The sequence below is a fragment of the Protopterus annectens genome, chromosome 6.part0, assembly GCF_019279795.1.
Source record: "Protopterus annectens isolate FY-2018-M chromosome 6.part0, PAN1.0, whole genome shotgun sequence".
NCBI lineage: Eukaryota > Metazoa > Chordata > Ceratodontiformes > Protopteridae > Protopterus > Protopterus annectens.
In genome coordinates, this window is record NC_056737.1 from 341,618,063 (window position 1) to 341,644,653 (window position 26,591).

Consider the following 26,591-nt stretch of genomic DNA (forward strand, 5'->3'; position numbering starts at 1 on the left):
TTTTACTCAAGACTCTTTCTGGTTCCCAGAAATGACAAAGCCTGGAGACCCATTCTGAACCTTTCTTCTCTGAACACTTACCTGGATGTTCCGAAATTCAAAATGTTGACACTACAGCAGCTTGTTCCCATGCTGGGCAAGAAAGCTTGGCTCGTGACTTTGGACCTCAGAGGCATACCTGCATGTCCCTATCAGACAAAATTGCAGAAGATGCCTCAGATTTCTAGCAGGTTCAATGCACTATCAATTCTCTGCACTATCAATTCTCTGCACTGCCCTTTGGCTTATCTACTGTGCCCAGGGTCTTCACAAAGTGCCTGGCACCAGTAATTGCATTTTGCAGGCAAAAAGGAATACAAATTTACCCATACCTGGACGACTGCATAATCCAAACAGAGAGCAAGGACATTCTTCTAAAGCATCTGGCATACGTAAAAAAGTTAAGTTGCCTGGGGTACACAGTAAACGAAAAGAAATCAAAACTAGTGCCCTCACAACAGATAATATTCCTGGGTGCCAGCTTAAACACAATGGCCTAGATGGCTTATCTCATGCCAGACAAGCAAGGACAACTGACTCAATATTTTCATTTAATGGCAACAAAGACCCAACTCACTGCAAGAAAAATTCTGCAGGCTTTGGGCTACATGGCATCTTGCATACTACTAATTCCATATGCCAGACTGCATATGAGGAAACTACAATGGTACCTAAAGAGTGTATGGTCTCAACACTGTCAAAGTTTGGAAACAGTTATACCACTAATTCCTTGCCTTCAACAGGAGTTTCAATGGTGGGCTTAAGCTCGTCACCTCAACAAGGGACAGCCTTTTACTCAACCCACAGCCAGGCAGACACTGACAACAGATGCATTGGATTACACCTGGGGAGCACACATGGCAGGAAAATGCATTCAGGGCGAGTGGCCCGTAGAACAAAACCATCTCCACATCAATCAAAAAGAGATGCTAGCTGTACAAAATGCAATTATAGCTTTCAAGAACCTGCTACATCCAGGACAACTACTACTAAAGACAGACAACACCACAGTTATGTGGTACATAAACAAGCAAGGGGGCACACACTCCTACCCCCTCTGCAGACAAGCCATGACCTTGTGGAACACAGCTTTAAGCTACCAAGTTCATCTGCAGGCACAATTCCTGCCAGGAGAGAAAAACACACTGGCAGACGACCTAAGCAGAAACATCATGGATCCTCACGAATGGCAATTGAGTCCACAAATATTCAGAATAATAGCACAAAAATGGGGGAAACCAGACGTAGATCTGTTTGCATCCCCAATGAACTGCCAACTACAGAAATTCTGCATAAGGAGCTACCGTCCACAAGCATGGAAAATGGATGCCCTCTCATTCAGCTGGAAAAAACTAAAAGTATACGCTTTCCCTCCTTTACCTCTCCTTCCAAAGGTACTCATAAAAGCCAGGCAGGAAGAGCCAAAGATGGTCTTGATTGCACCAGACTGGCCACGCCAGCACTGGTACCCGATCTTAAAGAACTTCGCACAAGAACCACCCTGGATTTTGCCTCAAATCCCACAGCTGCTGACACAACAAAACAATCAGATACTTCACAGCCAGCTAAAGACCTTAAATCTAGCTGCATGGAAAATTCCTTAACCAAGCAAGCATTGCCTCTCTCCAAAGCTGTTGTGGATGTCATTCTGGAGGCCAGAAGGCCTAGCACCAGGAAAGCCTACTCGGATAAATGGAAGAGATTCTGTGCCTGGAACCAAGCACACAGCCTTGACCCGCTTGTCCCAAACATTCCTCAGATACTTCAATACTTAACTGAGATGCTGGACAAGGGCCTCTCCTTCTTATCCATCAAGATTCATGCCTCAGCCATTTCTGCTCATTACAACACGGATCCACCAATTTTTTTCAAATCCTTTGCTCAAACAGTACCTCAGAGGGGCTAAAAACATGAGACCGCCCCGTAGAGCACCTACACCAACTTGGGACATCAACTTTGTTTTGGAAAAATTAACTTTACCTCCTTTTGAGCCAGCTAACACAGCAGAATTAAAATACATCTCTTGGAAGACTGCTCTGCTACTGGCAATAACGTCAGCAAGAAGAGTTTCAGAATTACAGGCACTAATGGCAGTGGAACCTTTCCTCATCTTCCACCAGGACAGGGTGTCCTTAAGAACTAACTCTACGTTTATGCCAAAGGTAGTATCAAGTGTGGCCCAAACCAAACTATTCACTTGCCAACCTTTTACCCAAAACCACAGAACAAAGGGGAGAAACTACTACATTCCTTGGACATTCACAGACAGTTACGCTTCTACTTGGACAAAACCAAAGCTTTCAGAAAATCTGAGCAATTATTGGTAGCATACGCTGCAGGAGCACAGGGAAAAGCCATTTCAAAGCAGACTATCTCAAAGTGGATAGGTCACTGTATATGTTTTTGCTATACACACCATGGGAAACCTGTACCTAGCAGCATTAGATCTCACTCCACCAGGGCAACAGCCACTTCCACTGCCTACCTCAGGGGAGTGCCTACCAAGGATATTTTAGAAGCAGCAACATGGAGTTCTGTACATACCTTTACCAAACATTACCATTTGCCTTTGTATTCCAAATCCAGAGCTGGCTTTGCCACTGCTGTGCTGCAGGGCCTTATAGCCACCCCTAATGCCTTATAGATCGATCCTCCCTACCTCAGCTTTGGGATTCCACCCAAGTGTAATGACTGCAGCAGTGTCACACGATGAACATAGTACAGTTTTGTACCTACCATAAATGTAGATGTTCGAGTGTAGACACTGCTGCAGTCCAGGTTACCCTCCCTCCTTCCCCTCTTACTTTCTGGTACGTACCTAGGTCTTCTACCCTTATTTCCTAAAGGGAGTATTTGCTGGTAATTAAAAATGGTTGTTTGCTTTTCTATTATATATTTTATTAGCAATTTGAAAGGCCTACCTATTTGGGGGCACCTGACATCTGGGGCAAGAAAAAACTGAAGAAAATGGCGTCGGCTGCATCTTGTATCCCCCTGGCACACTGACGTCAGGGAAGAGGTGACGGCAACTGACGCCGGACCAAGACTTTGGAACTCAGGCCGACTGGGGAACCGCCTGACGGCAGGATAACCCAAGTGTAATGACTGCAGCAGTGTCTACACTCAAACATCTACATTTATGGTAGGTACAAAACTGTACTTTTCCTTGAATATCCCTGTATTCAAAGACATAGGAAGTGCCTGAGGTTTCTGGTAGGAGAGACTCTATTTTCAGTTTACCTCCTAATTTAGATACTACACCCAGGGTATATACCAAATGTCTAGCCCCAATGATAATGCACTGCAGATTCAAGGGCATTCATATTTACTCTTATATGGCTGACTGCCCAGTCATTAAACAAGAGGCAAAAGACTTTAGATTACACCTTGCAGTGCCTGAATAGGCTAGGGTTCACCATCAGCCTGCAAAAGTCAAACCTGTTTCCAGCCTTAACTGCAGTGTTCCCAAGGCTCATCTTGGATATATACCTGCAGTGTTACCAAGTGAAATGCCAGACAACCCTCTACAGTTGGTTAAGGTGATACTCCATGAGCTTCAGTTCACTGCAGGAAACAACACTGACATGCAGCATGTTGAGCACCGTTTTCCATAGGAAGTCATTGCCAGTGCAGATGTCCTACTCCATCACTGTTACAGTATTCTAGACAGAAGGGATCTCCCACCCAGGGTAGCTTAAAGCTCGGCCAGTATACCAAAGCCTAATGATTTTGTATGCACTGTATGTCACACTTATGCTCCCCACACAGAATTTAGGGCATAAAGGGATGTACGGATGCAGATAAGGCATGGGGAAGCCTGTATTTTAGTTTTCAAGGCAAGCTGCCCATAAACTGAAAAGAAATGCTAGTTGTGCCATATGCTCTGACAGTTCAACACAGTGTGGTTGCCAGGGGTCTGAAAATAATTTTAGATCACTCCACAGTTACATGGAAAATTAACAAGTGTGATGCATACTCTTACTATCTGTGCAGATTATTCATGCAGACCTGTGAGCAAGCATTGCACCTCATACTTGTCCTGAAAGCAACTTCTGTACCCTCGCAGATGAACTCCATGCAGACCTGTTAAGCAGAGCCTCAGCAGACCCACGTAAATGAATGCTACACAAAGAGGCATTTCTGGACCTGATTAACAGGTGTGCTGCACCAGAGGCTGACTGTTTTTGCTTCTCCACTATTCGGAGACACGAGAAGTATCTGACATTTATGATAGAAGAGACTGCATTTTCAATTTCATTCCTGGCTCTTTGACTTGGATACTGCATCCAAAGTATTCAAAACATTCTGCTCCAGAGCACCCCGCAAACAAGTCTGTGTAGTGGATATGTTCTCCCTAAATGGGACAGGTCTGTTTCTCCATGCTTTCCCTCCACTTCCCCAGGGTAATTCAAAAGATGGAGGAGAGTACAGAAATGATTTCAGTTGCTTCCCTTTAGCCAAGACAGCTTTGGGCTTTTTTACCTTTTGCAGTTCCCAAGGGGAAAAAAACTTTCCTGCTGTCATAGCATGTCATCGAACTGAGGCAGTGCAGGTGGTTCCTTATTCCCCCAAACCTGCCCACCCTTAGTATACCAGCTTGGAGGACATGACCTTACTTTCTTTTCGGGCACCTTTATTCTAAAGATATGCTACATATCATGAAGGAGGTCAAGTATCAGAAAATGGCACCTAGAAAATACCTAGGTAAAGGGAAAAGATTTTCTTTCTGCTGCCAAAAGATTAATCTGTAAATGTACTTGCAGTTCTCCAATATCTTTCATAGAAAGATCTTTTGGACCTGTTTGTTTATTTCATTTATAGCTTTTTGACTGTACTAATCTCAGTAAGCCAGTGCCCTCTTTTCGGGAGTGACCCAAGATGATATTCGCATGAGCTAGGATTCATTTGGTCAGGAGAACGGGGAAATTCTCCTACTCTTGTTGAACACTAGGTGGCACCAGATGACTGATAGCTTTGTTCAGGTTTATGTTCAAGGAAATCACAAACCCCAGTGCTGTGCAAGAGGCAGATGTGGTACTGCAAGAGAAAACCTAAATTAATGTAGGGAATTAACACAAGGAGGACTTGAGAACACAGTCCTAATAAAGATGAATGAAGGTGAGCCCGAGGATGGAGCTGAATTATTGTGAGGCGAGGTTGTGGAACAGTTTATGTTCTCGGATAAAGCAGGTTCAGGAAGACGGTCAAACAGAATAAGGTGAATGATCAGTAAGTGACTGTGGCTTGTGTGTTAATAAGAAGTCAGGAATTAAAAAAAGAAAGTCAAAGATATAGTCGTTGGAGTAGCTGATTCTTAGGAGATGCACTCAGAGAGGGCTGCTATCAAAAATGTAACTGAAAATAGAACTGTTCACAAAGGAACTGGCATGGAATAAGGAGTTAGATGGTACTGTAACTTATGCGGCGCTCGTGAGGGGGTGAATCACAACCAAAACAGAGGTTGCACTAGAAAGAACGGGGCCAAAGGGAAGACCAGTAGTGCAAATTAGGACTAAGGAGGAGGAATGTTTAGACGGGTATAAAATCATAGATAAAATATTGTTGTCCAGGGAACTAAATAGTGTGGGAAGAAATAGCCAGGGAATTGTTATGGCTAGGCTTGTATAGGCCCTAGGGCTGATAGCCTAGTACCAACTTGTGAACCTATTTAAAGTAGATGATGTAGGGGTATTAATACATTTAAGAAACCAGATGTTTTGTAACCTTTGAATAATTTATTTTAGCTGCAAAATTTATAAAGGAGTGTAACAGAAAAGGATTTGTTCTCCATGGTGTGATTATACTTTCAGATGAAGCTTATTATGCAGTTTAAACCATATGTTATTACTGCAGAAGAACTAAAGTGTTTTTATTTTAATTAAACCATGCCAAAAAGTGTATGATATTAAGAAAATGTATATAGATAGAAACATGGATTGCTTTATGAATTTTGGAAATTAAAGTAGAACTTGTTGCAAATGTTATAGAAAGGAAATGTTAAATACTGTTGTGGAAACCCAAACATTTTTGTGGTGCATCTCACTTTATTCAGGATTGTAATAAAATAAAATGCCGACATTTTGCAAAGAATTGTAAATTAATGCAGGAAATGGAGGGAAGATGGATACTTGTGGTTTGTACAAGAAAATGTAAATGAAGCTAGAGGTGAGAGATAATAACAATAAGTGGTTATATAAAATAGAACTGTAGAAAGAGAGAGAGAGGGAGAAAATGACTATGGAAGACATGGGGAAAATAAAAGTATGATGAACTGCAAGGGAGGACATGGATGAAGATGACGAGCAAAAATAAAATGAAGTACTAGTACAGCAGAAGAGTAAGATTTTGTTAAAATATAGATTTGCTATGGGAGAAAACGGGTGAGTTAGAAATGGGTTCAGAGGAAGAAGTGAAATATACAGTCAGGGTTGCCAGACATCCCTATTTGGGCGGGAGTCCGGGACTGTCCCGAGATCAGCAGCCTGATCCCGAGTTCCCGCCCTGCCAGTTTAAATCCCAGGCAGCCTCCACTTTGTTTTTTTTATTTATTTTTTTATTGGCCCGTATACCGGCATATGGGCCAATCAAAAATCGCTAAACACAGAGCTTCTTGTGTTTAATGCGGAAGTTCCACATTAAACGAAGCTCCGTGTTTAGCGATTTTTGATTGGCCTGTATGCCGGTATACGGGCCAATCAAAACATCGCAGAACAGAGCTACTTCTGTGTAATGCGGAACTGCAATGTTTCTCATTAAACAGAAGTAGGTCTGTGTTTATTTATTTTTGATTGGCCCGGGCCAATCAAATAAAAAATAAACACAGAAGCTGTGGAAGACTTTTTTTTTTTTTTTTTTTTTATCCCTACCTGGCCAGTCGGAAATCTGGCAACCCTGTATACAGGGGACAGGCTATGGCATAGAAAAGGAACTTCTGAATTGTGACAGAATGGGTTCATATTAATAGCATGTAAAGTTTGTATGAGGGAATAAAAAGTATGTGGTCATAAATATGACTTTAACATTTTTAAGTGAATTAAATTGCAATATGAGGAAAGGAAATGGAAAGATTATACAAGATGTTATGGTAATGAGAGACACGAGATGTTTAAAGCTGACAGTAGCTAGAGAAAGAAGTTTTTTTACCATGTAAGGGGGGAATAACTAGAAAAGGGCTACAAAATAACACTTTATAAAGTCATCTGGCAGTGTAGGCTGTGGTTTGTTTACCATGAGAAAAGGAATTAAAACAATGACTGGATGTGTAACTGAATTAAGAGAATTTTTAGGTAGAACAAAAGATGTCATATAATGAGTATGACAGTGAGAATGTCTTATAAATCATGGATAAAGTGGTGGATTGTATCGAAAGAGAAATAAAAATGTATAGCAGTAGAAAGAAAAGTTAGAAGGATAGAGTAAAAAAGTGTGGGAGAGGTTAAAGAAGTGTGAAGAGCTGTTAGAAGAAATAAGTGAAGAATATTTAAATGAGGAAATGTTATAAAGAAAGAATGAGGAATGTGTTGTCATTGGTCTACTTCAGATCGTTGAAACTCCAGATTATCAAATATGGAAATAACGAAAACCCATTTCAACAAAAAGATCTGAGCAATGAAGATCTTCCCAGGGTAAGTAATCACTTATCCAAAAAGTCACAAAACCTAAATTGCACCATCACTAACCCACTCAGGTAGGGGGGCTACACCCCCCACACCCTCCCCCTAACTAAATATACCAATTCCGAGATCTCACTACAGTTGGGAAAAAGGCAAAGTTCACCTTGTTAGCCAACAGGTTACTTACCCTGGGACAATCTTCATTGCTCTGGTCTTTCGCTGGAATAGGTTTTCATTATTTTCATCTTGATGATGTGGTCTTCCATAATCTGAGGTTTTGACGATCTGAAAGGGACCCACTGTAATATATGATTGAAGGAAGTGTGTGTGTGAGAGAAAATGTCTGGAAAGTAAAATGTTTACAGAAAAAAAAGCATCAAGGATGGAGGAGAAGACAGCAAGGAAAGAATTGGATAATTTGTTGAAAATAATGAAATAATTCAGCACAAGAAGCAAATGGTTTGGGGTATTGCATAAATTGTGTATGAGAAATTTGAAAAACAATTTCAAGAAATGCTAAAAGATTTAGTAAACAAAGGGGCGTATATAGTTAATAGTGAGAGTCGGAGAAAAAGGGAAATAAACAGTGGTACTGTAACATAACAAAAGCATTTGATATTGGATGCTGCTGGCATGGGATACATTGAATTGAATTATGGGGTAATGGGAAAGTAGTTAAGGTAAATGTAGTCATTATATGAGTATAAATGGCTGAGATGGCAGAGAAAGTTAAAGTTAAGAGGGTTAAATCAAACATGTCCATTAGGTGAGATGCTGTTTGTTCTGATGATGAATGCACTGGCAAAGGATTATATCAGTAAATTGGGTGAAACAGGATGGGAAGAGAAGATAGGGGTGATTTTGCTTTTGATGGCATCATATGCAGACTGATTTAGCAATGACCGTAAAAAATAAAGGCTGGATGAGAGAGGTAGAGAAACGGTTATGGAAAGTAGGATTGAAGTTAAGTGGTAATCACACCCTATTACTTTTGTTCTTTAAGTGGTAATCACACCCTATTACTTTTGTTCTTTAAGTGGTAATCACACCCTATTACTTTTGTTCTTTAAGTGGTAATCACACCCTATTACTTTTGTTCTTTAAGTGGTAATCACACCCTATTACTTTTGTTCTTTAAGTGGTAATCACACCCTATTACTTTTGTTCTTTAAGTGGTAATCACACCCTATTACTTTTGTTCTTTAAGTGGTAATCACGCCCTATTACTTTTGTTCTTTAAGTGGTAATCACGCCCTATTACTTTTGTTCTTTAAGTGGTAATCACGCCCTATTACTTTTGTTCTTTAAGTGGTAATCACACCCTATTACTTTTGTTCTTTAAGTGGTAAGGTCTCATATGAGTCTTGCTTTGTTTTCTTTCAACTGTGGGACTGAGAAAACCCATCCAGTTAAAGTCACAGCCACACTTTAAAAAAGAAAAAATAAAGGACCTATCATACTGCTTGCATTGTCTTCAAAAGACTAATGAAAGCTGGTTTTGGGAGGTAACAAAATCCACCAGTTTTTGTTTTTCCATCTGTTTCAGTTTCTGATATTCCAGTACACAGTTTGTAAATGACTCTAACAGAAGATGTATATGGGAGTTAGGTTGCCATAAGCACTCCTAACTGAGACAAATAAATCTTCTTCATTGTATAATTTCTTACTCCCAAAGTTTCTGGTTATTAAATGAATTAATCGCTATATGTAAGGGTGGATGAAAGAAACTAAGGTTATGTTACTGTGTTAACTGAATAGAGGTTGTGTTTAAGAAAATGATACAGGCAGCCTTCAGCAATTGTTTATTTTATTGGACATGTATTATATCTAACCTGTGCATCGAGTCAAAATGATTTCTGTTATTGTTTGTAAAGGGATGGCTGCTGCCCTTGTAACGCCCTAGTAACTGTTAGCTGTACTTGTATGAAGAGAGTTTTGCAATATTAAGAGGGGTTGCCAGTAGAATTTAAAAAAAAAAAAAAAGCTTGCCAATCTCGCCCATTACAAATGATTACAAAACACTAACATACTTTTGAAACTTGTGTTGAGCAAGCCAATAAGGGATTATTCAACTGATTTGTTATAGGAGTGTCTCAAAATAACTTCCTGTTGTATTAAATTACTGTAATGCATGCCATTTTTAAAGGGTAGTGTTATCTGTTAAGGGTTTCATTCTGGAATCAGTTATATAATGTCAAAAACTGAGGTCACACCTGCTTACTCAAACTGATAATGCTGTTACATTTAGTACTTCAGGATTTAATGCAGTGGTAAGTAGTAGTAGAATAAAGTGGGTGACAAGGGCCAGACTTTTTGCATCTGATTTATGCTTGCTATTATACAAGTTATCTAGTGTTTTCTGATGTTCTTTGAGGAAGTAACAGACTTTTCTTCTGTTTGTTTTGGAAGTCAGATACTACCTAGTAGACTTAACTGAATTATTTAGCAGACATTGTCTTTTTGTTTTCTTTATAGCTGGAAGTGTTATATTGGTAGAAGGTAAATCTGGTACCAAAGCACAGACGTGGTACACCTTGACCCTAAATATACAGGTAAGTTAGAGATGAGAAAAGTTATGGTGAATTTACCTGTTCAGTTATATCGCTTCTGCTGGGATGTCACCTTTCTTGAATGTCAGATTTTCTCAAGTATTTTGAAATTGTAGCTTGTATATACGTAGGTTTGTCTGAGCATGTGCTCCTAGTAAAAAGGATTTACTTCAGATGACAGCAAGAAAGTAGAATCTTTTTGAGTAGTCATGGCCTTTTTCTCTTTGTAAATCAGCAACACTGCAGAAGTTAGTTTTTATGCCTTTGTAAACAAGGTTGTTGGACACAGAGTTATAAAAACTATGAGAACAAACCTGGCAAAGTTAAAGATATGGTCTAAAAAAGACATAGCAATTTAAATTTAGAGCCTGACAAAGTAAAACCGATCTGAAAGACAAAATCCCAGGAAAGACATTTGCAGCTGAAGGGAAACAGAAATAGTGGCAATAGCAAATGGTCCTGTACATGTGGAGAACTGACAAGAAGACCTTTATGTAAGGTAATGATGAGAGGGCAAAATTGCAGGCTGGTGCAATACTGAGATGCATTGAAGGAGACATCACCAGTAGAAAAAAGCAATACGTTATGTAGGTTTCACACCATAAAAGTGCATTTTTGAGATGTAATTTCTGTCTTTACAACAAAGAGGACTATATGTTCCAGGAAGTAGGATAACTGGGTGAATTTTGTCCCAGCATCCTTAGATCTGCTCTGGCATGTACTGTACCTCTGCAGTAAGTTGAGCAGATGATGAACTAGTTTTCAGGATCCTGACAAGCACAATGATAGTTTGCGTACCCCCCCATAAAAGATCCTGTCGCTTCATATTTCCAGGACCTAATACCACTTCAGTCCCTGACCACCAGGGAGTTCCTGCACCTCCTGGAGTTCATGGCCTCAACTATTCCAATGCTTCCCTTTGCTAGACTACTCATGAGGAAATTTCAGTGGTTTCTGAAAACAGTTTGGTAGCAACACTCTCGCCCTCTGGAATTTGTTGTCCCCTTCCTGCCCTGTTTGACAAAAAGAATGAGTGGTGGATTTTCCAGTTCACCAGAAATCCAGGCCTTACCCCTTCAACCACTTCCAACCCCCCAGGATCTGTGCACGGATGCGTCAGGATGTGATGCAACACTGGGAAACTGGAAGGACGGGGATGTGTGGTCCCCTCCTCAGACAAAAGAACATAGCAACATAAAGGAAGTGAGAGCTTTGATCCTTGCCCTCAAATCTTCAAGTCCAAGATTTCACCAGTGGTCCTAAGGTGGTTCACAGACAATACCACAGTCCTCTGGTACATCAACAAGCAGGGAGGGACAAAGTCCTATATCCTGGAGACTGGCATTATACGCCTGAGACATAGCCCAGCAGAGTCAGGTTTCCCTCCAGGCTGTTTACATTCCCTCAGAATGTGATGGCAGACTTTCTAATCAGGTCCATGACTCAATCCTATGAGTGGATGTTGAACAGGGATGAGTTTCTGGACCTTGTCCATTGATGAGGTGTCCCTCAGACAGATCTTTTTGCCTCCTCCATAAAGACAGTTTCCCAAGTATTGTGCCAGGATTCCACATCCTGCAGCATGGAAGGTAGACACTCTATCCTTTCCATGGAAGGGGGTGTTTCTGTACGCATCCCTCCCCCCTTCCCACTCATTCAGAAGGTTCTGCTGAAAATTCAGCAGGAACAACCCGAAATCTTGCTGGTGGTCCCCTTTTGGCCAAGACAGCATTGGTTCTCCCTTCTTCTACATTTAGCCAAAGGCAATTACCACAAGTTACCCCTCAGGATGAACTGACTCACACAGGACAAGGGAACTCTAGTACATCCACAGATGTCGTCCCTAAACTTGACTCTGTGGGTGATAGGGCTTTGATTCCCTTTAGACACCTTTACACTGAGGATGTGCTACAAGTTCTGCAGGAGGCCAGAAAACCCACTACTAGGAAATCCTTTGTCTCCAAATGGAAGAGGTTTTCCTTCTGGTGTCATAAGAAACATTTGCAAACACTGTCTGTAGAGGTGCCAGTGGTTTTGTCTTACCTGTGTAAATTAATGAAGAGTGGCTTGTCATATTCCTCTGTCAAGGCACATCTGTCTGCCATTTTAGCATGCTTACCTATGTCTCCTCCCTTGGCTTCCAGGTCAAGCTGTTTCTAAAAGGCATCCTTCACATTAGACCACCAAGGAAACCAGTGCCTCCTCCTTGGGATCTCAGTTTTGTCCTGGACAAACTTATCCTAGCCACCTTCGGACCAGTAATGTCATCTTCCCTGCAACAATGCACATGGAAAACGGTTCTCCTAGTGCTTTTACCTCTGCCAGAAGGGTTTTTGAGCTGCAAGCCCTCATAGCCTCATCTCCCTTCACTGTCTTTCATAGGGACAACGTTTCTCTTTGGACTAACCCATCCTTCATGCCCAAGGTGGTAAATGAGTTATCCTTGAATCAGGCTATCTCCCTACCTTCTTGCCTTTTCCCCAGTCCTCCAGTGAGAGGATTCTCTACACATTGGATGTTCACAGACAACCCAGATACTATTTGTGCAAAACCAAGCTCATCCATAAGTCTGATAGTGTTTGTCTCCTATCACCGAAGAGCTCTGGGCCAACCTGATTCCAAGCAAACTATTTCTTCTTGGACTTCTAAAGCCAATTCTTTCTGCTACTCAGCCAACGAAAAGGACCTGTCTTCCCCTGTAAGGGCACACTCTACTATGGGTGTGTCCTCTTCTGCGGCCTTCTTTAAAGGATTGGATACAGCTTATATCCTGGAGGCAGCTACCTGGTCCTCTGTTCATACCTTCCCCAAGCACTACAAATTGGATGTTATTTGCAAGTCCAGAACAGGTTGCCAGAGCTATTCTCCATGGCTTTGTGGAAAATGTTCTCCTCCCAATTCCTCCTTTGCATAGGCTTTGGCATTTTGCCTCATGTAACGAGTACTGCAGCATATGAATAGGACATAGAATAGTTGTGTAAAATCTTACCATAACCATAGCTGTCCTTCACTTCTATATGCTGCAGTATTGCTCCCCCCCCGCCTTCCCCCCTGTTGCTTGCCTGATCCCTGGTTACGTGTTGCTCACTTTTATCAGGCTGGTGCTTTGTGGCATTCAGTTCTGAGGTAGGTATGTGCCGATGTCCTCTTTATACCAGATGTTTCTTTATGACCGATGTACACTGAATGATGTGCATACTGGCCAGATGTACAAGTCAGCTGGAGGCAGACTCCCTTTGTTATGAATACTGCAGCATATAGAAGAGAAGGACATCTATGGTTAAGGTAAGATTCTACACAACTATTCTTTCTTCCAAATAAGAAAACTACAAGTGTGTTTAAGGCAGCAACAGGAAACATCCAAGGCCCACTGCTTTGGTTCATACTCCAGGCCTGGTTCCGGCACTGGGAATATTAGAATCAGCTTAAAAACCTTTGCTGATGTCCTTGGCACCCCTGCATTTACCTTCCGCTGTGCCTATGCCCTTGCTGCCAGTGGATGTTTAGACACTGACCTCCATTATGCCCGACTGGATTGGCTTTGACACACTAAGAGTTGTTGGTCTCAAACCTATTGGCCACTTCAGTGTCAAAGCCTGCACTGGTAGCTTTGTCACCAGTGTCATCTACTCGGGCAGTCAGTAATGATAGGTAACCCATTTTGGTGGTACAGACAACGTGGTTAGTGCCAGTGGTTTCAGCTTTGGGCACCACTGTGAGTCATACAGCATTGAGGAATTCATCAATGATCTATCAACTGATATAGTCACCTGCTGCACCAGTCCTGCCCCTATACACCTTCAGTATTGGACATACTGGCCATTGATCTATCTTTCTGTACCAGTACTTAAGATCAGCTAGACCAGTCTTCTCAAGGAAGTTTGGATGACTATTCACAAATCTTCCAAGGGGAAGCACATCAACTCCCCATCAGAATCTCCCTTTCCAGACATGGATCTTGATGAATGGGAGAATTCCTCCTAGTCCACTCCAGAGGGGCTCAGATTTAGAGAGATCTTAAGAGATGATGTGATAGAGTGATCATGGCCAATTGACCCCACCTTGCGGGGGGAAGAAATCCTGTAGGAAGCCTATACATCTTCCCTCCCAGAGACCTGGATGGTCCCTCAATAAGTCATGTGATATGATTTATACAAAGGCTTGGAGGGAGACTCATGCAGTGTAGTTCATACCCAATGTGTTGCGGACCAGCAAGGTTAGACCACACTAGAGTAAGAGGACACTTGGAACTCTCTTGTGATGTCAACAGCCATCAGATTAGAAGCTCCAGAAGAAGTCCAGGCTATTCATTCCGTGAACAAAGACTCTAGAAAGATGGGATAGGAAAGTACATCTGTGTCCAGTACTTTCTCCATCAGGGTGATGATTTACTTGACATATGTGGTAAAGTTTCAGTGGGAACTAATTGATAAGACCTTAGAGACTCTGAAGCTGTTGCCCAACTGAGATGTTCATAGACAGTTAGTGTCTCGGGTGGCAGCCATACGTTCCATCTCTTCACTCTCCAAGCATCATCTTCACAATGCAACAGGTGGAGCACCTCATTTTATACATTCAGGCATTGCTTTGGCATGCCAGGACTGACTGCAGTTGACCAGGTTTGGAAAACACTTAGCCTTTGTGAATGACTCTGATGGAATCTTTTTATTTGGGCAAAAAATAAGAGAAGCTGAGGCACTGTTTGCAAGAGAGCTAATGGGGTAAAATTCTGTGCTTCTCAAATGTCATTTCAGAGTAATCAAAAAGAAGCTAAGAACATTTGGTTTAGGAAGTCACAGCAACATTTTGACAGATGCTCCCAAGGTAGGGGCAACTTCTCCAATAGCCACTGCCCTCGAGGCAGAGTTGGACTGCATCAGCTAAGGCTCCACAGTCCCTCTTCTAGGACTAGATAGCATGAACCCTGGGCAGTTGCTTGACTGTCCTACTTGAGGCAGTCAATGGACCATTACACAACACAGCTGCGTCAGGGAGATTATATCCAGAAACTTTACAACTCCACTTTTCATCCCTCTAAAACATCTATTGTTCTACCCCAACACAGGGTTCAAAACCTTCTGTTCAAAAGAGCTGTCCAAGATGTCCCACTAGAGCAAAGAGAATGCAAATTTTACTCACATTTTCTTGGTGTCCAGAAAGGTACAGGACCTCAGACTAATTCTAAAACTCAACTGTCTGAATCAGTATGCAAATCAATATGCAAAGGAAAAACCCTTACAGATGATGGTTATGCAATCTATTCTAACTTTTTTTCTAAACAGGAGCTTAGATGTACTCTTTTGATCTCAAGGAAGTCTACCATCACAGGGAATTCCTGTGCTTTCAGGTGGAAGACAGTCTTCCAGTTCAGAACCTTTCCCTTTGGTGTCACTCAGCCCAACTCCCCAAGTGCATGACTTTAGTTGCTGTCCAGATGCGACTGTTAGGAATAAAAATCTTTCCTTGTTTAGATGACTGGCTCATTGTTGCTGCCATAAAAGAGAAAAAAGATACAACCAAAGTCTCAAATCCATCCCTCCCAAATTCTGATCTTAATCAGGTGTTATTTGATGTCATTTTACTGGAGGACAGCATCATCTATAGTTTAGGCCATGGATAGTCTGTCACCATCTGAAAACAGATGCAACCAGAGTTGTTAGAGGTCTTGTGCTAATTATAGCCATAATCTAAGCCATTTCACATGAGAATACTTTACCTGAAACCAAAAGGCCAATGGTGTCAAACAGCAGAACCTATGACATAGACTATAAAGCTCTCAAAGTTGTGTTTAAATTTTCTGTCTTGGTTGACACATCCAGAAAACCTCAATGCAGGATGTTCCTTTACTTTAGCCCCTAATCATGGATTTATCCACTCTGGGGTGGGGGGCATTACTAAGAGGCCTAATTGCATACAAATGTATTGGATATGTGAGCAACCGTCATAGCATAGCAGAGATTTCTCCATAAGAAGCAGTATCTGTTTACTCAGACAATATTGTATTGGTATGGCACATTAACAGGTAGAATGGAACACAGTCCTACCTACTCTGCTGAGAAGCCAAGAGGATGTGGGAATGAGCCATATCTTCAATACTTTCTGATAGCAACTCAAATCCTAGAGACAACCAGCTTCACTGCAGATTGCTTGAGCAGGCAGATATTACTCCCACATGAATAGACTCTTGACAAATTAATAACCCTAAAGATTTTTCACAGATGGGGAAGCCTTTCTATGATCTCTGTGCTTCACCCTTCAGTACTCAATGCAGCAGCTTTTTTTCCATCATCCCTTACGGGGAATACTCCCCAAAAGATGCATTGGTGTACAGTTGACTCAACAGATTCCTCTGTGCCTCTCTCCCAGTTCCACTCATGCCAAGATTTCTTTTGAAAGACAAGGTGATTCTTGTTGCCCATTTTGGTCTCACAAGATTTCGTTTCAACTACTTTTGACTTACTTGAGAAGGAAACATCTCCATCTGCCTCAGGCACCCACAGCTGTTGTCACACCCATCCAGTCGGTACCACCTGGGCATACACCCCCTATGATTATGCTCTTGGTTTCTCCACTTCTAATATCTTACATCTTCCCAAAAACATTCCACCATGAAGATTTTTCGAAGTGAAAAGTTGAAATTTTCATTATGGACAATCAGGCAAGGAGTAGACCCCTTTTCAGCTCCAGTCTCTGATGTCTTATCCTTTCTATTGACACTTCCATTCCAGACCACTTATTCTAAAGTCCATTAAGGTGCCATGTCATCCTTACTTCAAGGTTGTGTATTATTCTGTCTAGCTTCTCACAGTCTATACCTTCCTAAAAGGAGTTTCCACATTAGACCGCTTATCCTGGAGAAGCTTAATTTACTTCCCTTTGAAGCTGCTCACACAACTGAACTCAAGCTCCCGTCTTCGAAGATCCTATTTTTAGTGGCTCTTACATCTGCTAGAATTATTTAGAAACTGCATGCCCTGTTTAAATTTGTATATATTTTCCATCAGGAGAGGGTTACCTTCTGAATTAATCCTTCTTGTATGCCCCAGGTTCCAACCCAGTGCAACCTTAGCCTATATAATGGCCATCTTTCTGAGATATGCCAATAAGGGAGAATAATGATTAAACAGAACAACAGCAGAACTCGAACGTATAAGAAAGCTTAACTTCAACAAAAGTAATGGAAACACTTGTGTAGTGGAATGTAGAAAAGAACAAACTCAATAATTATTTTTAAATGCTTTGGTTCTTTTTAATACACAGAACTTCATCAGAAAAATAGTACCTTACTTTTTCACTTCTTAAATGTATTACTTTATTATCACATGACTGCTACTATCCATTAAAAGTAGCTTCTATTAATATAATTAAAAATGCACACTTCAACAGAATTTAAAGGTCCGCACGGTGGTGCAGCGGTTAGTGTTGTCGCCTCACAGCAAGAGGTTCTCCCATTCGATTCTCGACTGGAGCACCTTCTGTGTGGAGTCTGCATGTCCTCCCTGGGGTCGAGTGACGTTAAAGACATGCAGGTAGGTGTGTGCGTGAATGGGCGTGCCTTCTTTGAAGGTTGTGTGTCGGGCTGGCAACTCAGCACCGTAAAAATGCCAATCATTAGCGGACGGGTGTTCCGCTGTGGTGACCCCTAACTGGGAAAAGTCAAAAGACAAATGTTTTAAACTGATATCACAATTCAAAAAATAGATGAACATACTATAAAATGTGTACATATGAATATAATACTGTAAGATGCACCATATAAATCAAATAAATAAACGGTCTTAAACTTTATAAATTTTGAAATGTTTGTGTTTAACATTTATAATCTGTGAAGGAACATTTTGTACATCTTTTCCAGTTCCAATTTCTGTAGACATGAAAGAAATCAAAGATATATTAGTTGGAAACTGGAACATTTTACAAGTTAGTGAAGACCTAGTGAAATTTTAGGTGATAGACCTCTATTAACATACAAACCTGGCAAAATTTGAAGCCCACATTAATCCTGAGAACACTGCTGCCTCTGCAGAACTGTTTACAGAAACCATATACAGGCATATATGTTAATAAATGCAAAGAGGCAGCTGTACCTACCAGGAAGAAGTACAGAACTAAATAAAAAAAAACAAGCCATCCTGGTGAAGTCACAAAAATCAATAAGCTGTATAACAGAAGGAAGAAAATTGTGGCAAAAATTAGGAGGAGCAGGATAAAAGTGCTGTCATCAAACTAAACAAACAACTCAGAAGGCAAAGTCTACCAAAGCTAAATTAGAGGTAAATTTGGCCTCCCAGGCCAAGGACGACCACAAGACATTCTTAAGCTATGTCTGTAACCTCAAAGGCAATAAACAGTTGTGTGCAGAGCTCATTGTAAATGGAGCCACTTAACTGAGACAGAAGATATAGCAAACCTACTGACCGACAAATTCAGTTCCATCAGTACCCCTTTCTCCTCCTCAACCTTCCCTCAGGAATTACCTTCAAATACCACTCCTGCTGTCATTAGGGAAGAGGTCTTTAATGCTTTCGGGACACTGCATCAGTGGGCTCAGACAGTGTCCCAGAATGACTTCTAAATAGCATGAAATATGACCTATCAGGCCCTCTGGAATTGCTATTTTACTGTAGCCTTCAAACAAGCTCCATGCCTCATGAAAGGAGAACAGCAGCAGTCTTCCCCCTGCACAAAGATGGGCCATCTACAGACCCTGAAAACTACAAACCCGTAAGTCTTACTAGTCTTATATGTAAAGCCATGGAAATGATCAATATATGTAAATCTCCAGCCACTGGACCCACCCCAGTTTTGTTTTGTCAAGGGTAGGTCATGCCTACTCAGCCTGGTGGACTTGTTTGAGATCACCACCAAAGCAACTGATGAGGACAAAATGGTTTACACTACCTACCGTGACCTGGATAAGTCATTTAACACAATACCCCACTTGGACATTGTTGACAAACTCAAAATGTTAGGTACAGACCCGTATGTCACTTGGTGGATAGCCAGCTGGCTCACAGACAGGACTCAGGAACTGAAAACTGGGAGGTGCACATCTACAAAGAGTCCACTCACAAGTGGAGTCCTCGGGATCAGTCCTTGGACCACTCCTTTTTGGAATTTACTTATCTGAAGTCAAGACCTATGTCAGTGGTCTCTGGCTGATTAAATTTGCAGATGATAAAAACTTAGGAGCTGTCATTGAATCCCACAACTACAGAAATGTTCTCCAGGAAGGGTTGACATAGGCAAACAACTGTTGTCAGAGCCATAGACTTAAACTAAATGGCAAGAAATGCACAATAGTATCCTTCAGGAAGTCATCCATCCAAGCTAACTATCACACTGACAACACACCCCTTAGTGCTGACCCAATAGTCAGGCACTTGGGGACATCATAGATGGTAATCTAGCCTTTGACCATCACATGTCTGCAGTAGTGAGGAAATCATTCTGTGTTGTGCAGCTTATACACAAAGGTATGGCGTCTAGGTCCAAGGAAGTCATTGTTCCACTGTATTTGGCATTCATCAGAGCTGTCGTTGAGTACAGTTCCCCCTTTGGCTTCTACCTAATCAGGCATATCTTGAAAATGGAACATCCACAGAGGTTCCTCCACTAAAAGAATGCAGGGCGTAAGTAAAATGTCCTATACAGACCACCTCAAGGCCCTCTCCCTGTGTTCTGTCTCCTACAGGCTGTTGAGGGGTGATCTATGCCTGGCATACAGGGTATTGTCAGACACCACTCTGATGGACCTCCTGGATATCAGCAAAAGAAACGGCACTAGACGTGCCTGTTTTAAAGATTTAAACCTTGCCAGGGATATAAATAGGACTTGATGGAGGGACAGGTATGTATTCCAGAGACTACCCCATCTTTGGAACAGGCTCCCCATCCATGTGAAGCAGAGTTCTTCTGTAACCCAATTCTAGTGTAACTTGGACATTTGGATGGGGGAGCAGGAAATTCATCCCTGGCTTGGCACTTATGTCTCCAGTGGATACAGGCAACCTGTAAATGGTTCATCTCCCAGGCCCCTGCTTATACTTATCAAGGGTACCAGAACATGTCAGATATTTAGGATGCATGTCATGGCTTAAAAAGGCCCTTGTGGTTGTTAGCCTAATAAACACATATGAACAACTTGAAGTCTGTTTTAGAAACAGTAATAGAAGAAATATATTCTTCCCTTATAAGACCCATTATTGAGTACAGTGCCCCTTTTGTCATGTACCTCACAAAGCACATGCAGCAGCAGGAGAGACCACAGAGATTGCTCACCAGAATCAAGGGCCTCAAACATCTACCTACACAGATAGGCTAAAAGCCCTATACCTCTACTCAGAGATGACCTCCGTCTGGCATACAAAGCATGCTCAGACCCCACCTTGATGGGACTGCTGCATATCTGCAAGTCTAGCTCCACTCGAGTAACCCACATTCACGACCTCAACCTGGTCTGTGACATCAATAGGACTTGGTGGGACAGATTTGTGCCCCAGAGACTCCCCCTTCTGTGGAATAGACTCCCACTCCACCTCAAGCAGAGTACCTCGTTAACCCTTTTTAAGCACAACCTGGATAATTGGATGGGGAACAGAAAATACACCCCTGGGATTCCACCTGTGTCCCTGCTGGACAGGGGAATCAGGTGCTACAGAACATGGGATACATTTTTAGCTAGGCTTGTAAGGGTCACAGGGCCAATAGCCTAGTAATTTCCTATGATCCTAAGCAAAAGCATTACATTATTAGGAACTTACAGATGCAACAATTATAAATAGTGTAGATTTATAAGAGATTCCTCTAATGTATTTATTAAAGGTATAAACAAACAGATCTGGGCAAATGACAGTTTTGACTGTAACTCCAGTGGAGTAGTTTATATAGCAATTTGTGAAACGTGCGGTAGTTACTTTGTGGGTAAAACCATGAGAAAATTGTGGGAAAGAACCTATGAACATACAATGGCTATTAAAAATGGAGATCAGAGCAATTCTTTGGCAAAACATTCAGAACTATGTAAAGATTTTAAGAAGTTTAAGTTTGTAGTTATTGATTATGTGAACAGAGAAGAATTTGGGGGTAACCATAATGTACATGTCGAGTGTAAAGAAACAGAGTGGCAGATAAAGTTATCTACAAAGAACCTGGCCTTAATGACCATATCAGTATAAAATGCTTCCTTATGGCTTAGAGATTATAAACATTAAACACAAACATTCATAGTTTAAGATAGTTTTTATTGTAGTTTTAAGATTTATATTGTGTGTCCTATAGTATTATATACATATATACTCATTTGTATAGTATGTTTATTTTTTTTGAATTGCGACAGTTTAAAGCATAATGGACCTTTAAATTCTGTTGAAGTATGCAATTTTAATTACATTAATATAAGCTGTTTTTAATGGACAATACAAGTTGTGTGATAATAATATAATGCATTTAATAAGTGAAAAAGTAAAGTTACTAATTTTTCTGATGAAGTTGTATTTATTAAAAAGAACGAAAGAGCTTAAAAATAGTATATTCCACTACACAAACATTTTGTTGTTGACAATACAGGTTACACTACTTGGATGTATCCTGATTATTTAGATTTTATTTGGAAAGAATGAAGGGATTCAGAAAAGATGACCAGTTGTTTGTATTATTTTACTAAACTAAGAAAGGTCAAACGTTGACTAAACTCTTGAAATGGCTGTCAGACTGTACAATTTTCCGTTATTCCACCAGCCATACATTGTTACTGTATAAACCTAGAGCACACTTTGCCAGGGCTCATGCTACCATCATCATCTTCCTTGGGAACCTTCCCCTAGATGAAATTTGTGTAATGGCTATGTGGCCTTCATTATATACCTTTGCCAAGTACTACAGTTTGAATATTTTGTCCAGGTCTAGAGCTTCCTTTGGAGCCTTTGTCCTCAGAGATTTTGTTATAATTCCACCCAAGGTTTGCTGGGGATTCTGTCCATCCATTTATAGTGTATGGGCAGGACCATGTTAAATACAAAATGATGTGCTTTTCAGAGTGATAGATTTAGTTGTTCTGTGTGCATACACTGTAAACAACCTGCCACCAATCCTCCCTGAATTTTTCCTTTCTGAAAAACTCTGGAGGAGCACCAGAGGCCTTCAGTTTAGTTACCTGAGGACTAAATTATTTATTTTAATTTTGGTAATAGTCTTCAGTATTCAGTTTCTGTTTACATTAGCTAATGTCTGATGGTGCCACTCATCCTGGAGAAGCTAGCTAGAGCAGTGGGTTATGAGTAAGGGGAGGAGCTCACACTAATGGGAGACTCATTATTGTGCTAGGTGTGCCTTCAGCAACCAGGCCATTCAGTCTACAGATATATACTTTTTAGGGTTTTCAACTTAATGTGTTTGGAATTTATCTTTTAAAACTGAGAGTTGAAAAAGGTTGCTTCAGCCACTCGTAGGTAAACTTTACAATCCAGACTTCTTGAAAAACTTTCTGCCTGTCCTTTTCAGCATTTTTGTCACATGACTTTGTTACACACACACACACACACACACACTACTTTTTCCTTGCACAGCATCTCTAAGTTGCAGTTATGTTGTAATTACAAACATTTCTGCTTTTACATCACTGATAGTCTCCAGAACATTAATATTCTGTTTCTGCATTTTTTTTTCATTCAAAACACATTCTCACATAATGGTCAACAGCTCTACATATTCAGACTTCATTTTTGCCTTACAAGACTGCCTCTTTCCATGACTTTGATCACAAGTTATTCTTGACAGTTAGATGAGTAGATGTAAATTACACATTCACAGATCTGTGTGTATGTTCCATTACTAAAATGATTAATCAGGTTTTTTTATGGACTGTTTTTTTGAGCAAGTTAAATACTGCAAAATGCAAAAAAAAAGTTAAGTATACTACTAAATTTATAAAACACAGCACTCAAGACTCTTTTGGAGAGAACTCTGACTGTTACCTATTCAAGAAGCTAGAATTGCTGAGGATATTCTGTGATCAGTATTATTTCAGTGTAATCTTAATGGTATTTTCCCTGTCTGCAGGGAGTTGCTTTAATCAGTTCCAAAAGTTAGCATTGTTCATATCAGTAAGTTAAATTTTGCACAGTTAAGGTTTATTTTTACTTCAAGTTCTACTTTGTTAAAACAGAAATGTGTACTTTAAATGCATTTATATTTGAGGTTATATTTTGTTTATAGTAATGTATTTTCTTGTGTGGCAAGACTACACTGCTTTGCACATCAGTCATGCATTGCAGACTAGAATATATGTATAACCAGGATAGGTTCATGTAACTTTTAAACAGGCACATCAATTCACTGTTTAAGTCGTTTCAGTGGTTACTTGTAATTGCATACATGACTCAAAACAAAACCAGTAGCACCAGAATGTTATATGCTGTGAAAGCTGTATTACTTTTGTATACTCTGTCAAAGTCTGTTTTTAAACTCATTTTCAGCTTTATTACTTTTGTATTCTGTAGGATAATTCTGCGTCAGGACTACTGAATGGCTACCTTCTCTGGAAAGATGTTACTATAAATAGACCAACCAGTGGCTGGGCAGCAATTGGAACACTGTCATTTGAATTAGCTCAGTTTGATAACTTCTTTGTTACTGCAGAGTAATTTGTTCAAATTAAGGTGGCATTGCTAAAGAAGAGTAAGGTGTTGACAAAATACTACAAAGCTTAATAAGAATGCATTAAGAGAAGTGTAAGTACTGCAACTTCTGAGTACTGAAGCATGAAAGCAAAATGGAATGTTACATCATATCTACAAGCACCTCACTTATTTTTCTCACTTCACTTTATTGTTGACTTTCTTAGTCCCAGTTAACCATTCCTTCTGAACAAGCATTTGGTTTGGAAAGAAAATTCAAGGCAGATTGTCTTTCTGCCATCAGTAAACGTGCAAATAAGTGGGCTGCCGACAAGAAGCAAAGTGACTTGTCATCCTGTGAACAGGATTAGTGAATAGTGTTAAATTCTAACCATGAAAGGTCACTTTCATTTTTTAAAATTAACAGGATACACAAGACTATACAGCCCTGCTGGGTCTGTTTTGCCCCAGTTGGTAACTGAACATTACTATTAAGGAAGTTTACCATCTCCTTATAAACTATTTGTTTTCACTTGTCTCCTTTACTTATCCTATCCTGCTGGAGTCCAAGACCGGGTACTAAGTTTTGTTTTTGTTCAGTGTAGGAAAAGGTAGTAAAAAGCACTTGATAATTTGGGAAGAGTATAAATATTTTTAATGGCAGCTAAATATTTTCTAATTGATGTATTAAAACTAACTTGAATAAAAACAGAGATAGTAAATATCTCAGAGTTAGCATAACTAATGTACGTATAACAACAAGCAAAAGCAGTTTTGCGCAAATAAACAACCTAGAACCACTAATAGTTGCAGATATAAGTGCCTCCCACTGCACAGCTTGTGGAAAACAATGCAGCATATGGTTCCAAAAAGAGAATAGCACAGTAGTAAATATAATATGCACTTATGACTGTGCTATTCTGTTTCTGGAGCCGTAAGGTGCATCGTTTTCCACAAGTTGTGCAGTTTGAGGTGCTTATTTGTGCAACTGTTAATGATAACTAATTTATGTACCTTTCTTGATGATTGGTTCTAGTGCTTAACATGATTTCTAATCAGAGACTCTCTAAAATGTTTGGCAAATTTCTAAGCCTTGGTGCATCCTGGGAATATCCCAGAAACAGATTTAAAAGGGAGTATTGGACTTTAATTATCTATAAGCCGTGGTGGTGCAGTGGTAGCGTTGTTGCCTCACAGCAAGAGGTTCTACCATTCGATTCCCGGCTGGAACACCTTCTGTGTGGATTCTGCATGTCCTCCCCGCAGGCAAGTGGCATTCGAAAGACATGCGTAGAATGGGCGTGCCTTCGTTGAAGGTTGGGCGTCGAGCTGGCACCTCAGCACCCGTAAAAAATCTACTGCCAATAATTAGCGGACCGGAGTTCCGCTGTGGCGACCCCTAACCGGGAAAAGCTGAAAGGACTATTAGACTTTAATTATCTAGTCAGTTGTTTGATAAAAGAGGCTATTCTCTTTCCTTCCCACTTCAAGATATCTTCCTTGCTGTAAGGCTATTTGGACACGTCATGCCAGGCCGCATTTGTGGCATGTATTGTGGAAAAATGTATAATATCACTAACTGCTACATTGCATTTAATGTGTGGTTTCTTTTAAAACATGTCTAGTGTCTGGTCCATTTCCTTGGTTTGTATTATGACTGATTGTGGAATCAACCTGGCTGCAGTACATTTGGTCAGCTTTGAATTTAGTCAGACTGTGCATTCCGTGATACAATTAACTGGTGGTGTGATCAAATGTCCTGGAGTAGACTACAGTTCAGTTTGTAGAATATTGTACTGCATTGACAGTTGTGTGATTCTGGAGTAAGTATATACAAATAAGGGTGTGTGTGTTCAAAGCCCACTAAGTAAATTATATTCTTTTTGTAATATGTACTTTGTGTTTGTTTAATGCGTCTTCCTAGTTCAAATCACAAAAGCAGTTTTACTTGCAGTTGATTTTGTGATCAGTACTAGTAGTTTACTTGCAGTTGATTTTGTGAGCAGTACTAGTAGTACATGATAGAGTGTTAGCCCAGTCTATATCACCAGACATGGTAAGAAGTGCCTTTGAGAGAAGTGCTGATATAGCAACGTGAGAATTCAACTCAATGTTTAGTTGATAGCAGTCAATATATGTTGATACACTCTGCAGTATATATTTAATGAATAAAGTAGACTTTGCACATTTTTAGAAGGCTCTTCTCTTCTGGACTTGAGAAATAGTGCCCTAATTCATCTTTGGCAGTACTGCCTTTTCTATATGTGTATTTTTTTTTTTCTTAGAAAAGGTCAGTCTGTTGGGTTATATTTTTTAGTGCCACTATCTGTTTTGGTGTAGGTATGGATTATCTGAAGAAGTGTATTCTGCTGACAAGGTTGGCAGGCAGCACTTTTTACCACTGCCACTAGTGCTGGTGCCAATACTGATAAGGCTGCTAAGTGGAAGACGTACATACGGCTTTTCTTGGTGTGAACACTTTGTAAGTAGCAGGCCAGAACAAACAAGCAATACTTAAGAGAAAAGTTTTGAAAGTGTCAGACCAAATAAACTCTTTTAGTAAGAGTGCATGTAGCTTGCTTATCCTTCATGCATAATTATGTATGATATTTTTACTTACTTATTCTCTGAAAAATTGTGCTGCCAGACGAGAGCTCATCTCTGACCTGGATGAGTTCAAATTAGTATTGTCCAAGTTCTGAAGTGTTGGCATCAGAAGTAAGAAAAGAGTACTTTATCAAATACAGAGAAAATGTAGCAACTGCCAAGGGGAG

The 26,591-nt window shown here is 40.4% G+C and overlaps 1 protein-coding gene across 1 annotated transcript in view; it reads left to right on the plus strand.

Moving 5' to 3' along the window:
* The window catches only part of LOC122804310 (galactocerebrosidase-like), a 553,356-nt gene extending 528,287 nt beyond the window's left edge, over nucleotides 1–25,069 (plus strand). The window contains exons 16-17 of the mRNA XM_044074101.1: nucleotides 10,128–10,204; nucleotides 23,701–25,069. Of these exons, the coding sequence (XP_043930036.1) occupies nucleotides 10,128–10,204; nucleotides 23,701–23,844 (221 nt within the window). The 3' untranslated portion in view covers nucleotides 23,845–25,069. The remainder of the gene's footprint in view (nucleotides 1–10,127; nucleotides 10,205–23,700) is intronic.
* The last annotated feature ends 1,522 nt before the right edge of the window (nucleotides 25,070–26,591 follow it).